We start from the raw sequence: 13,966 nt of genomic DNA, 5'->3' as shown, positions 1-13,966 counted from the left end.
TAATCGACTTGAAAGCCCATAACCACCACCATCAGAATAAGGAAAACATTTGAAAATTTTCCACTGCTGGTATATGACCTTGTACCTGTTATGGGTAAAATAGCTAAATCTGTTGATAATAAATGTTGGCAAAATTGTGACTTAGTGAAACCTATTTCCATCTATGGCGATTAGGTCCTAAAATTAATTCTTTTTGGGTGAAGATTTTCAGAGAAATTGGACAAATTACAAAGCAATTACTATCCCTATATTAGCTCTTCTATCAGTTTATGATGGTTCAAGTCAAACTTTAATGCACAAGGATTTCATTTCATGATTTTGCTGGCAGCTGCAAAATTGACTACTGCTAAATGCTGGATGTGGACTTGATTAGCATGAACAAGTGTGGCAGGTTGCCCTCGTGAAAAAAATTGACATGGCAGTTAAAAAACAGAAAGACTTAACATACATCTGTAAAATGTTATGAAACTTGGTTTATTTTCATACAATGTGCAGATACTCTTGAACATGGATTTCGTCTTCCTTTGACTCACATTCATCTCTGGAAAGACTCTTTTGATTAACAGTCTATAACTTGTGATGCCTTATTGGAACAATCCTGACTTCTCCCTCCTCAACTGTTGGTGTGTATTGTTTTTATTGTTATTTGTAAAATGAAAATCAATAAAAAAAATTTTTTTTAATTGGCCATAGGAGGCAATGTTGAAATCAAGCACTTACGGGCTACAGAGACTTGGCAGCACTATACACAAACGCTAAAAGCAAAAAAAGGAGAGTTATATTCTTTTTGAAGTTTTTAATATAAAAAATAATAATCTCTAAATGCTTCCTGTACTAGCAGAGGGGAACTAAACTGACCAGTATTATGATCTCTATGATCCTAACAGGGAGGGGTATGAAGCTGAGAAATACTGTCTCCACTGCGTTTGCAAGTTATATCCAGTCGCAGTCAGAGTAGACCCACTGAAATGAATGTGCATGACTAATGTAAGCCCATTAATTTCAGCAGGTCTACTCTTAAGTAAAACAAAGCTGGCTACAATCTCAGTAACTTTAAGAACTTGTGCTTGAACTTGTTTTCCCTCCTCCCTCACACTCATTTTTTCTTGTGTGTCATGTCTTTTCAGATTGTGCACCTGAGGGCAGGGGCCACCTTAGCACAAAAAGCCCACTCTGAGAGCCCTTTTGGCTAAGGGATGGGATATCAATACCTTGAGGTTATCGTACTTTGGACACATAATGAGAAGACATGATTCACTAGAAAAGACAATAACACTGGGGGGAAAAGAAGAGAGTAGAAAAAGAGGAAGGCCAAACAAGGGATGGATTGATTCCATAAAGGAGGCCACAGACCTGAACTTACAAGATCTGAACAGGGTGGTTCATGACAGATGCTAGTGGAGGTCACTGATTCATAAGGTCGCCATAAGTCGTAGACTTGAAGGCACGTAACAACAAAAAAGGAGAGCCAGTGTGGCGTAGTGGTTAGAGTATTGGACTACGACTTGGGAGACCAGGGTTGGAATCCCCACACAGCCATGAAGCTCACTGCATGACCTTGGGCCAGTCACTGCCTCTCAGCCTCAGAGGAAGGCAATGGGAAACCCCCTCTGAATACCGCTTACCATGAAAGCCCTATTCATAGTATCGCCATAAGTCGGGATCGACTTGAAGGCAGTCCATTTCATTTCAACAACAAAAAATAAGTAAGTTGATTTGTTGAATTTGATGGCCAATCAAATTATCTCTATTTGCAGACTTCTCTCTGATTCGTTTCCTAGCTGCATCTTCTTACCTGCATTGATAGTTTTTAGTAAAAATTCACATCCACCCACACCTGGATACTCATTGAGATTCTCTCTGGCAGGCATCATAATAAGCAAGAATTGTAATTGTCCCCACATTGTAGTCTGTGGCGGTTCCAGCATTCTCCCTGGTCCAGAGCTCCATATGGAAAAAGTAAGACCGGGAAAACGGTTTCATCTGAAGCAGCTTTGCTCATAAAGAAGTCTTCATGTTGCAGGCCACATGCTCAGAATTCTAGCCAAAAGCAGCTCATTTGCACTAATAGGTTGACATTTGCTATGGCAATTCTTTGTGCCAAATGGGAGTGGGAAGCCTGTGGGTCCTCCAGAGATCACTGGACTCCCACCATCTCTGACTATTGGCCATGCTGGCTGGGCCTGATGGGAGTTGGAGTCCAACAACCCCTGGTATAGAATTTAACTCTCTTGTGGAGGATCTTGAGAAATGTCAACCAGTTGCCAACCCGAGGGTGAAATAGGTAGGGAGAAAAGGGGATTTGTGGCAACAGAATCTTATGGCAAGGCTGTCTTCAAGAGACGTCTGAACATTAGCAGCGAGGATGGCTGCTGAATCTCTGCTGGGAGAGTATTCCACAACAGGAGACGGGCGACGCTAAGGCTACATATACACCGTATATTTGAAGTACCTTTAAAGCACATGGCTTCCCCCAAAGAATCCTGGGAACTGTCGTTTGTTAAGGGTGATGGAAATTGTAGCTCTGTGAGGGGGTAAACTACAGTTCCCAGGATTCTTTGGAGGAAGCCATGTGATTTAAATGTGCACTGAATGCATGGTGTGTACACAGCCTAAATGCCCAACTTGCTACTGAAGCCAATTGAGTTTCTGAGACACATGGGACTAACAGCACCCCTCCAGATGGTTCCAGTGACTGAACTGGGATAAAAGGGTTCCCCTCACTCAATTCTCAAAATGGCTCTTTGGGAAAAATAGTTTGCTGATTCTATCAATGGCCACCATGGTTCCTCCAAAGCCTATTCATTTTATCTTACTGAATGAAACTCTTCCGACACTTGCTCCCCTATGAGTTCTCTGGTGTCTGATCAAGGTACCCCTCCGAGAAAAGTTTCTCCCGCACTCTGGGCATGTGAACGGTTTCTCTCCTGTATGGGTCCTCCAATGTCCTATCAAATTTGCTCTCTGACGGAAGCTTTTCCCACACACAGAACATTGGTATGGTCTCTCCCCACTGTGGATTTGCTGATGTCTCTTCAAATCTGTTCTCCAAATGAAGCATTTCCCACACTCAGGACATTTGTAAGGTTTCTCTCCAGTATGAATTCTCTGATGTTTCAGCCATGCACCTTTCTGACGGAAGCATTTCCCACACTGAGAACATTCGTGAGGTTTCCCTCCAGAATGATATCTCTGATGTCTTCTTAAATTGCCTGGAGAAATGAAGCTCTTCCCACACTCGGGACACTCGTGCTGTTGCCCTTCATTATGAACTTGCTGGTGGTTCATCAAATGTTCCCTCTGACTGAAGCATTTCCTACAGTGAGGACATTCACAGGGTCTCCCTTCACCTTGAATTCCAGGATTTCTCTTCAGTGAGAAATTAAAGCTCTTTCCAGAGTCAGGAGAGTTCTCTTCTGCATGGTGACTCTGTGGTCTAGGCAAATTACCTCCTGTCCTACACTCAGAGAATTCTCCTTTTGTCTCTCCCGCTGTAGTCTTCTGATGTTCATCAAAATATGGATTTTGCTGGATGTTTCCCTCTGACACGAGACATTCACTGTAGCCTTCGCTTACATGCATCGTAACAAGCTCTGGTCTGTAGCGATACCTCCTGCCGTACTTAGAGAACAGGGGCATGTTCCCCCTTGTGTCTACTTCGGAAGGATGGCCAACCGCAGGTGGAAGATCTTCTGTCAGCTGACCACATTCATTCTCTCTTTCCATTGGCTGCTTCCACTGTTGCCCTTTGGATTCACCTCCTTCCTCCTGCATCTCAGGCATCTCTATCACATTCCCGCGGCTCATCTGCGGTGCAGTCCACTGTGTGCCCTCTGGCCAATTTCCTCCACACTCAGAATTCTCCACCTTGATTTGACTTCCTTTCCCAGCACCTGCAAAGACAGAGAGAGGAATTTTGCCCGGGCTCTTGTGGCCTCTTTGGAAGATGTAATCTCTTTTTGCATAGCATCTCCTTCTATGGTACTTCCCTCTCTGCTACAACACTATTTCTTTCCTGCTTCTACACCCTCATCCATTTATTTCTAATTTTATTCAGGAACCTTCTCTTCTATCTGGGTCTGTGTCGTTTGTTGTAGAACACCCACGCATGATCCGGTGCTTTATGACAGTTTAATAAGTTAAATAATAAATAGATAAAATAAGAAGAGTTAATAAAAGTTTAATTTATACTCAATTAATTAAAATATTAATCATCACAAGCCTAGAACCTTGCTGTACTTTGAAATCAGGAATCCAATGCCATGTTATGAAAGCTTGAAAACTTAGCAGGGGACAGACTGTTTGTTAAATTCGTATCCTGCTTTTCCATCAAATGGTGCTCAGCGCATCTAAAAAAAATAACTCAACTTGAATAAAGTATTAAAAATTCAGTAATACAATAGTACAGCAATAAAACACTAAGTTATAAAACAACCTGTTGAAACCAGTTTCATATTTCTAAAGGTCAGTTGATGGTCTGTCCAAATCAAAATGTCTTTGCTTGCCGGTGGATGATTATCAGAGGTGGGGCTAGTTGGGCCTCCCTTGGCAAGGACTTTCAGGGACTGGGGGAAAAGATTCTGTCTCAAGCTCCTATTCAAAGGGCTTCCACTATTGGTGGGACAAACAGGTGAGGCGACAAGAACTATACACGGCATTCCAAATGTAAATTTGTACAATGGCATTATATTGGCAGATTTGTTTTCAGTTACTTTTCTAATGATCCTTAGCATGGAATTTGCCTTTTTCACAGCTGCCACCCACGAGGTAAACATCTTCATTGAGTTATCCACTACAACCGCAAGGTCTCATTCCTGGTCAGTCACTGCCAGACCCCATGAGTGTGTATGTAAAATTAAGATTTTTTACCCCAACATGCATCACTTTACAATGAATTGCGTTTGCCATTTTACCGCCCATTCACCCAGTTTGGTGAGGTCCTTTCGGAGATCTTTGCAATCCCTTTTGTTTTAGCTACCCAATTTAGTATCACCAGCAAACTTGACCACCACGTTGCTCACTCATTTCCTTTCACTGGGAGAACCTTCCCATTTATTCCGACTCTCTGCTTCCTGTTACTTAACCAGTTCCTGATCCACAAGAGGACCTCTCCTCTTATTCCATGATTGCTAAGCTTATTCAGGAGTCTTTGGTAAGGTACCTTGTCAAAAGTCCAAGTACACTATGTCTGGTACACTGTATCAACTGGATCACGTCTATCTATATGCTTGCTGACACTCTCAAAGAGCTCTAATAGATGAGACAGGACTTAACCTTACAGAAGCCATGCTGGCTCTGCTTCAGTAAGGCTTGTTCTTCTATATGCTTGGTTATTTTACCTTTAACAATCCTTTGTACCAGTTTTCCCAGGACAGATGTTAAGCTAACAGGCCTGTAATTTCCAAGATCTCCTCTGGATCCTTTTTAAAAAAATTGGTGTTCCACTTTTCAGTCCTCGGGTATGGAGCCATATCTGAGGTACGTTACCTATTTATGTTAGATAATCAGCAATTTGACATTTGAGTTCTTTGAGAACTCTCAGGTGGATGTCATTTGAACCTGGTGATTTGTCAGTTTTTATTTTGTCTATGAAGCCTAGAAATTTGTCACCGCTATTTGTCTTGGTTCCTCAGACCCCCTTCCTGCAAAAGTTAGTTCAGGCACATTTTAAAAAAGAACCCAATTCCACCTTCTGCAAATCTAGGAAACTCCACAGAGATCCTGGGGTAAGTGTTGTAATAATCCCTAATAATGTCTTACTAGCTGCTTGAAGTTGACATATTTTCTTCAAAAGAAATAAGGCAGAATAAAATAAATATTAAGGTATTTTCAATTTTTATAATTTTTTTCCAATATGGGAGAAAAAGGTGAAGGTTGCAATATTAGATATGAATGGACTGAAGGGTGACATTGTGAAGATTTAATTATTTTATCATCTATTTATTCAATTCTTGGAGTTTCTTATTTGATTTTTTTTTAGTGTTTTATACAATGACATCCTCTAAAAATCTTAGTTACACATATACCCAGATGGGATTTGATGTGATGATTGCTAACCAAGAAAGAGATCTTGGGGTTGTGGTTCACAGAACTCACTGAGACAACTTCTATGGGAAGGAATATTAAGAGATGATCTGAAAAGAAAATTGCCAGTATCATAACATCCTTAGACAAAGCATAGGGTTGTATCCAGTGTTACTCCTACTCAAGACAGACCCATTAGAGTTAATACACACGAGTAATTTAGGTTCATTAATTTGAGTAGCTCCTAGTTGGATACAACTCAGTATGTAGCTGTATTTTGGATACTCGGTACAGATCTGCCACCTCAGCTCAGAAAGGATGTCCTTAACTGCCTGAAGCAGGGATGAGGAACCTCAGGCTTGGGGGCCAAATGCGGCCCTCCAGTCCTCCATCTAGTCCCTGGAATTAGATTGATTGAGTGAGTGAGTGAGTGAATCTCTATCCTGCTCTTTCTCCCAATGGAGACCAGGGCGGCAAAGATAAAAACCAATCAATTTAACATGCAAGATTTTTTTTAAAACATTCTAACTTCACAATTAAAATATTTCAAAACATAATTAACATTAAAACATTCTAAACACCATTAAGAACATTCTAAAAACACAGTTAAAATATTCTAAAATTACAATGAAAAACATTCTTCCACCAGTAATCTTCAATTTCCCAGGAGTTGATTGATTGATTCATTTATATGCCACCTTTCCACACCAAGCTGGTGTGGAAGCCAAAATGGCTTACAACACAGAGAAGTCAGTTTACAAAACATAAAAAAATTCAAGCAGGACAAAAACCAACAATGTACATAAATTCAGTATTACAAAAGAAATAATCTAGATTGAAATACATTAAATACAAAGTGAATAAGTACATTCTTTGCTCTTCTGAGATAAAATAAAGCTAAATAAATTAAACTGTTGCTATACATACCTAAAATACAAATTTTGTTCACATTTATACATTTGCAATGTGAGTGAAGACATACAGATAAAAGGAAAAGCAAATGGATTACAGAACATTTCCTAAAACATTATTCAGACTTCAGTGTGGTTGGTTTTCTCAGTTGAGAACCATGGGCCATGTGGTGGAGCCAGTAGTAACCCAAATCCAGAGCTTGGAAAAGTTACTTTTTTGAACTACAACTCCCATCAGCCCCAGCCAGCATGGCCACTGGATTGGGCTGATGGGACTTGTAGTTCAAAAAAGTAACTTTTCCAAGCTCTGCATCTACTCCAAGGTCAGAGCTTGGAAGTAACTAGTTACAAGTAGCGAATTACTTGTAATTTATTACTTTTTTGAGTAATGAGTGGGTAACTTCATTACATTTTGCTGGTAATAGTAGTAACTTCATTACTTTTGAGGAGTAATTGTAATGTTTCCAGCATTACTTCTGTGCATTACTTGGGGGAGAGCAGGGGGAGTCTTCTGCTCCTCTGATTTGTGAATAAAAATCATGTGCTTCAAATTGGGCTTCTGTGCAGCGTTGTTCTTTCTTCATGCTCTATGGGTGCTTAGGAGGCAACGAGGGAGGAGGTGGAGAGCGAGACGGCGTGGAGAAAACAATTGTTTTAAAATTGACAGGAGTAGAAGGAGAAAAGAGCTGGAGGCAATATATATACATACAAAAAATGTGTGTGTTGGGGTATCATCATTGCTGGGGGTGGGGTGAGGGGATGTGAGATTCTGTTATGCCATTCTGCTAATCTTACGGATAAAAAAAATATTCCACTACTCTGTGTGTGTGCTTATTTTTAATGTTGTTTTAGGCTATTTAGATGTGCAGCAGCCAAGGCCAGCACCTTGTAGGCAATTTTCTTTTTTAAAAAGTAACTAAAATGTAATTGTAGCAATTACTTTTGAGTAAAAGTAAAGTAATCGGTTACTTTCAGAACAATTGTAATTGTAATTACTACTTTTGGGGGGCCATGTAGCTGTAACTGTAATTTATTACTTTTTAAAAGTAATCTTCCAAGCTCTGTCCAAGGTGATGTGCTTCCGCCATCAAATGCCAGGGCTAAGAAGGTTTTAACATTCCACATGAAAGTCAAAAGTGATGGAGACAAGCACACCCCGCCGATTCACCACATGCCCCTCCCCAGGCCGTACTTGGTGCCCCCATCAACTGCTTTTGTTGGGCTGCAATGTGTCCTTGGATTGTGATAATGCCTTTGGCCTCTGTGCGTGAGTTTGTGTGTGTATCTCTAACTTCTGCCTGACTGTGGCAGGAATGGAGCCTCCTGTACAAAGGGAAGAGTCACTCATCATCCTCTGCTCTGCACAAAGGCAGTGCTCCTAGTAAGATATGTTGAAATCAAAGACCTCACGACCGCAAAGATTTCATAGCACTGTTACCCCCCCACACACAAGAAAAACCAAAGAGATACTCCCCCCCCCCATTTTTCATTTAATTCTGATGTAACTCAATTCTCTGTAAATGCTTCCTGCGCTTGCAGGGGGAGATATAAACTGCCCACTGTTAAGATTCCCATAATGGAGATGCAGAGGTGTATGAGGCTGAGAAATATTATCCGAACACTGGAAATGAGGAGAGATGAGACAGAGAGTAACCTATGATGACACTCCCAATTGTCTCTCCAGTATGAATTCTCGGATGTCTCTTCAGATCCATTCTCTTCCTGAACCTTTTCACACATTGCAAATATTTGTATGGTTTCTCTCCAGTATGAATTCTCTGATGTCTTCTCAAGTTTCCTTTATTTTGGAAGCATTTCCCATACTCAGGTCATTCATATGCTTTCTCTCCAGTATGAATTCTCTGATGTCTCCCTAAATCCGTTCTCTGCCTGAACCTTTTCCGACATTGAGAATATTGCTATGGTTTCTCTTCAGTATGAATTCTCTGATGTCTCCTCAAGTTTCCTTTATTTTGGAAGCATTTCCCACACTCAAAACATTCATGCAGTTTCTTTTCCGTATGAATTCTCTGATGCCTTTTCAAGTTTCCTCTCTCACTGAAGCATTTCCCACACTGAGAACATTTATATGGTCTCGTTTCTAACTGAATTTGTTGAGTTCCCTTTACTGCTTTGTATAACAAGCGTTTCCAACACTCAGGAGAGTTGTTCTCTTCTTTATGGTGACTCTGATGTAGAGTCAAATCATATCCTTTCCCATCCTCAGAGAATCCATGCTATTTCTCTCCTGTTATAGTTCTCTGATGTTCATCAAAGTTTGAACTTTACTGGACATTTTCCTCTGACGTGAAGCATTCACTGTGGTCTTCACTTACATGCATCGTAACAAGTTCTGGCCTGTAGCAATACCTCCTGCCATACTTGGTGAAAGGGCATTTCCCCCCTTGAATGAACACTGGAAGGCGGGCTAACTGGGGCTGGAAGACCTTCTGCGAGCTCATCACATTCATTCTCTTTCTCCAGTTGCTGCTTCCACTCTCACCTGTTGGATTTGCCTCCTTCCTCCTGCATCTCCTGGCTAAATGGTCGAAGTGTCCTGGGTGTGTCCCTCTGGCTCATTTTCTCCAAAGTGAGGATTCTTCACCTGGAGCAGAATTTCCTTTCTATCAGCTCCAGAGACAGAGATATAAATTTTGCCCATGCTCCGGTGACCTCTTTTCAAGACGCCTGGAACCTTCTTTTGCCTGGCTTCTTCTTCCTCTCTCCTGCATCCATCTTTCTTTTTTCTTTTTTCATAAAGAGTCCTGCTGGACCTTAGCAAGTATCTATCCAGCCCAGCATCCAGTTTCTGACAGTGGCCAACCAGATGCCTTCGGAAAGTCTACATGCACCGTGCGAAAGAAATATTCCTCTCCCCCTATTGCTCCCCAGCAAGTGATACTCAAAAGTCCTGGCTCCTCTCATCCTGGAGGAAGCACATTGCTCCCATGACTCATATCCATTAATAGCTACTTGATAGTTTAACTGACCTTTGTTTGGGGGCAAATAACGAAATAGATGTTGGAAGGAGGTGGACTGTGTCTACTTTGGGAGGGATTATCCTTACAGAATGATGAAAATATTTGTAATTGTCCTGATGGGGATGCACCTGAACTAGGCAATGAAATGACAGGGAGACATGAAAACCATCCAAAGACACCAAAGGGCCATAGGGGGAAATGCACACTCTTGCGCTTCTTGTTTTTTAACCAGTTATTGATCCATATGATCCTCCGTGGCGCAGAGTGGTAAGCGGCATTAACGCAGCCGAAGCTCTGCTCACGGCCATAGTTCGATTCCAACGGAAGGAGGAAGTTGAATCTCCGGTAAAAGGGGTTGAGGTCCACTCAGCCTTCCATCCATCCGTGGTCGGTAAAATGAGTACCCGGCATACGCTGGGGGGCAAATAAAGGCCGGGGAAGGAACTGGCAAGCCCACCCCATATATACGGTCTGCCTAGTAAACATTGCAAGACATCACCCTAAGAGTCGGAAACGACTCGCACTACAAGTGCGGGGACACCTTTACCTTTATTGATCCATAAGATAACCCATCCTGTATCTCATGACTGCTAAGTTTACTGAGGAATCTCTCTTTCTATCTGGGTCTGTATGGTTCGCGTCCTTTTAAATTATACCAGACCCAGACAGCACTGGGCACTCTGTAATTATAACTAATTTAAAATACTGACACTAAAGAGGGCTAGAAACCTGACGTATTTTTGAATGAAGAAATCTAGCGGTACCTTCTGCAAACTAGAAAATTCAGCAGAGACAGACTCCTCCACAGATTTGCTGTGGGCAGAAATACAAGGCTTGATAAATAATCTAACAAAGGGGACATACCTACTGATGAAAACATTGCGGGTGACCTGGAGACAGAGAAAGAAACTGGAAGAAAGCGCTGCAATAACGTTTAGCAAAATTTTGAGGTGTTTTTTGCTGCTTGAAATTGAGGTACATATTGTTTGATATAGAAAAAAGCCAAACAGTCCCACCTCAGACCTTTCTGCAGGCCTAGTAATGGACCTCCACTGGGATCCAAAGAGCAGTAGTGGCTGCCATGCTTACTCATCCCAGCAGTGGCAGTGCACAGGGGAAGGAGCCAAAAGGAGAGAGACAGGAAGAAAGCAGGAGCCAAAGGAAGGGAAGGGAAGGCAAAGCCATCTTTCCCTTTCCTTACAGCTTTTCCTCTTTCTCTCTAAGAACTCTCTTCAATGCTACAAACAGCAGTCGAATCAGCTGAAATTTACTGAATTCCTTTCTTCTTTCTAGAACAAATTAAACAGAACAAAACAAACTGAAAGAACTGGGCATGTTTAGCCTGGAGAAGAGAAGACTGAGGGGAGATATGATAGCACTCTTCAAGTACATGAAAGGTTGTCACATAGAGGAGGGCCAGGATCTCTTTTCGATTGTCCCAGAGTCAAGTTGCAGGAAGCCAGATTTCAACTAGACATCAGGAAAAACTTCCTAACTGTTAGAGCCATACGGCACTGGAACCGATTACCTAGCAACACTGGAGGCATTCAAGAGGCAGCTGGACAGCCATCTGTCGGGAATGCTTTGATTTTGATTCCTGCATTGAGCAGGGGGTTGGACTCGATGGCCTTGTAGGCCCCTTCCAACTCTACTATTCTATGATTCTATGAAATTTAAAAGGGGGGGATCCCGCTTAGATGTCTTTACATTTAAGCAGCATATACATTTTATTCAACAAACAAATAAATAAATGACAACTCTTTCTGTCAAAGCACTTTCCAAAGCTACAAATAGCAGTTCAATCAGCTGATGTTTAACGGATTTCCCTGAGAAGAAGAAAAGCGTTCCTTACCCTGCAAGTCTCTGTCCACCCCTTCCTCTTCCTGCAGGACTTGCCAGACCACAGTCTGTTGTCCCGGCTGGGTCAGATTCTGCTTGACTACCTGGAAAGGGAGGCCCGTTGCCTTGAGGTTCATGGGTTCCTGCAAACAGGAAAAGACAGCCACCTCCTTCCCCTTAGGTTTCTTAACAGGAAAAAAAAGAGTGTTTTGGGAAGGGCCGTAGCTCCGTGGTACAGCTTCAGCATTCCATCCCAGGTTCACTCCCATTCAAATCAGTGTCTTGCCATGGTCATGGACAGGATGAGAGCCAATAAACAAAGCTTAATCCAGACAAGATTGGGGCACTGTTAGAGGGTGGTCCTCTAGACTGGATGGAGGGGTTGTGGCCTGTTCTGGATGGGATTACACTCCCTCTGAGCAGGTACGGAGCCTGGATCCGTCACTGTCACTTGTGGCTCAAGAGGCCTCGGTGGCACGGAGTGCCTTCCACTAGATTCAACTAGTGGCCCAGCTCGCCCATATCTGGACAAGGATAGCCTAACTTCTGTTGTCAACCCTCTGGTAGCCTCTAAACTAGATTACTGCAATGCATTATATGTGGGGCTGTCGCCTTTGAATAACTTTGGAAACTCCAACTAGTGCAGGACCCAGTGGCCAGATTGCTGACTGGGGTAGGTCACTCCACGCATATAACACCAATTCTGGCATGGCTGCACTGGCTACTGATTAGTTTCTGGGCTCAATTCAAAGTGCGATTTTGACCTATAAAGCCGTATGCGGCTCAGGACCTCAATATCCCAAGGACCACGGCTCCCTGTATGAACTGACCTGGACTCTGCATTCAGCATCTGAGGCTCTTCTTTGTGTGCCCCCTTCCACAGGAGGCTCACAGTGTGGCAACATGAGCACAGGCCTTTTAAGTGGTAGCCCCCAGCTGTGGAATGCTCTCCCCAGGGAGGCATGCCTGGCACCTTCCCTATCCATCTTTGGGCACCAGGCAAAGACCTTCCTTTTCACTCAGGCCTTTGGTATGCTCCCCAAGCTCAGGAAGTGCTCAGGGGCACCTTATTCTTTAATTCTAACTGTGTGTCTTTTGCACCTGGCTCTAGTTCAGGTGTGGGGAACCTCTGGTTTTCCAAATGCTCTCATCATCCGTGGCCACTGCCATTATTTGCTAGGGCTGATGGGAGTTGTCATTTAGCAACATCTGGAGGGCCAAAGGTTCCCCACACCTGCTCTGGTTGGTAGATCCTGTGGTTCCAGTAAAAAACAAAGTAGATCTGATAAGCTGAAAGTCTGGACATGCCTGAATTGCAGCATAAGCTGTTACTCTGACTCCTATGTACTGAACAAACTCACTCACCAGAATGTCACATGTCTCTCTCATACCAGGTTGGTCCATTCCACGTCCTTCAGGAGAAAGCAGTGAACTGGAATGACCTGGGCCTTTGATTCCATCCCCTGCAAAGGATGGGAGATTTCAGAAGGGGAGCCAGTCTGCGCCTTCGTCCTGAGGGTGATCACATGCAAAGGAGTTCTGTCCCTTTAAGAGTCGTGAGCAAGAGGGGATTCCAGCAGAGGGACGTTATGATTCAGTGGTGGGAAAAGATGCCTCTGCTGAAATCCCTGGTCTCTTCACTTTGAAAGGCTCAGGAGTGCCGGCTTCCATTGTACATCATCACCATTCAGGAAGAGAGGCAGAGATTCTCTTAGTCTTCTTTCCTGAGTCTTCTTCATAGCTGGGCCCTCATCATGATGGAGATGAAAAAACCCTCGCTATGTGCACAGGCAGTGTGGTGTAGTGGTTAAGGTGTTGGACTACAACCTGGGAGACCAGGGTTTGAATCCCCACATGGCCATGAAGCTCATTGGGTGACCTTGGGCCAGTCACTTCCTCTCAGCCTCAGAGGAAGGCAATGGGAAACCCCCTCTGAATACCGCTTACCATGAAAACCCTATTCATAGGGTCGCCATAAGTCGGGATCGACTTGAAGACAGGCCATTTCCATTTCACGTGCACAGCAGCTGACTTGTTCAAGGGAGCTCTGCTTTGATCTCTAGCACCCCGGGCATTGCTAAGTTATTTCTTGTAGCCAAATCTTGTCATGGTAGAGATAACTAGATCTGGCACTTTGCATCGGATGCAAAAAGAGGCCAAGCATCCTTTACCTTCCACAGTGGCATGGAACAGGGGTCTCCGATCCCCTGT

At 43.1% G+C, this 13,966-nt stretch overlaps 1 protein-coding gene across 1 annotated transcript in view; it reads right to left on the bottom strand.

Moving 5' to 3' along the window:
- Positions 1–453: 453 nt before the first annotated feature.
- The window catches only part of LOC133378880 (uncharacterized), a 38,864-nt gene continuing 25,351 nt past the window's right edge, over positions 454–13,966 (bottom strand). Inside the window, exons 10-12 of the mRNA XM_061613493.1 lie at positions 13,121–13,218; positions 11,769–11,940; positions 454–3,893 (exon numbers count right to left, since the gene is read on the bottom strand). Of these exons, the coding sequence (XP_061469477.1) occupies positions 2,803–3,893; positions 11,769–11,940; positions 13,121–13,218 (1,361 nt within the window). The 3' untranslated portion in view covers positions 454–2,802. The remainder of the gene's footprint in view (positions 3,894–11,768; positions 11,941–13,120; positions 13,219–13,966) is intronic.

The sequence above is a fragment of the Rhineura floridana genome, chromosome 3 (genome assembly GCF_030035675.1).
Source record: "Rhineura floridana isolate rRhiFlo1 chromosome 3, rRhiFlo1.hap2, whole genome shotgun sequence".
NCBI classification, from domain to species: domain Eukaryota; kingdom Metazoa; phylum Chordata; class Lepidosauria; order Squamata; family Rhineuridae; genus Rhineura; species Rhineura floridana.
Note: the sequence above shows the minus strand (reverse complement) of the source record. Positions and strands in the feature narration are given on the sequence as shown.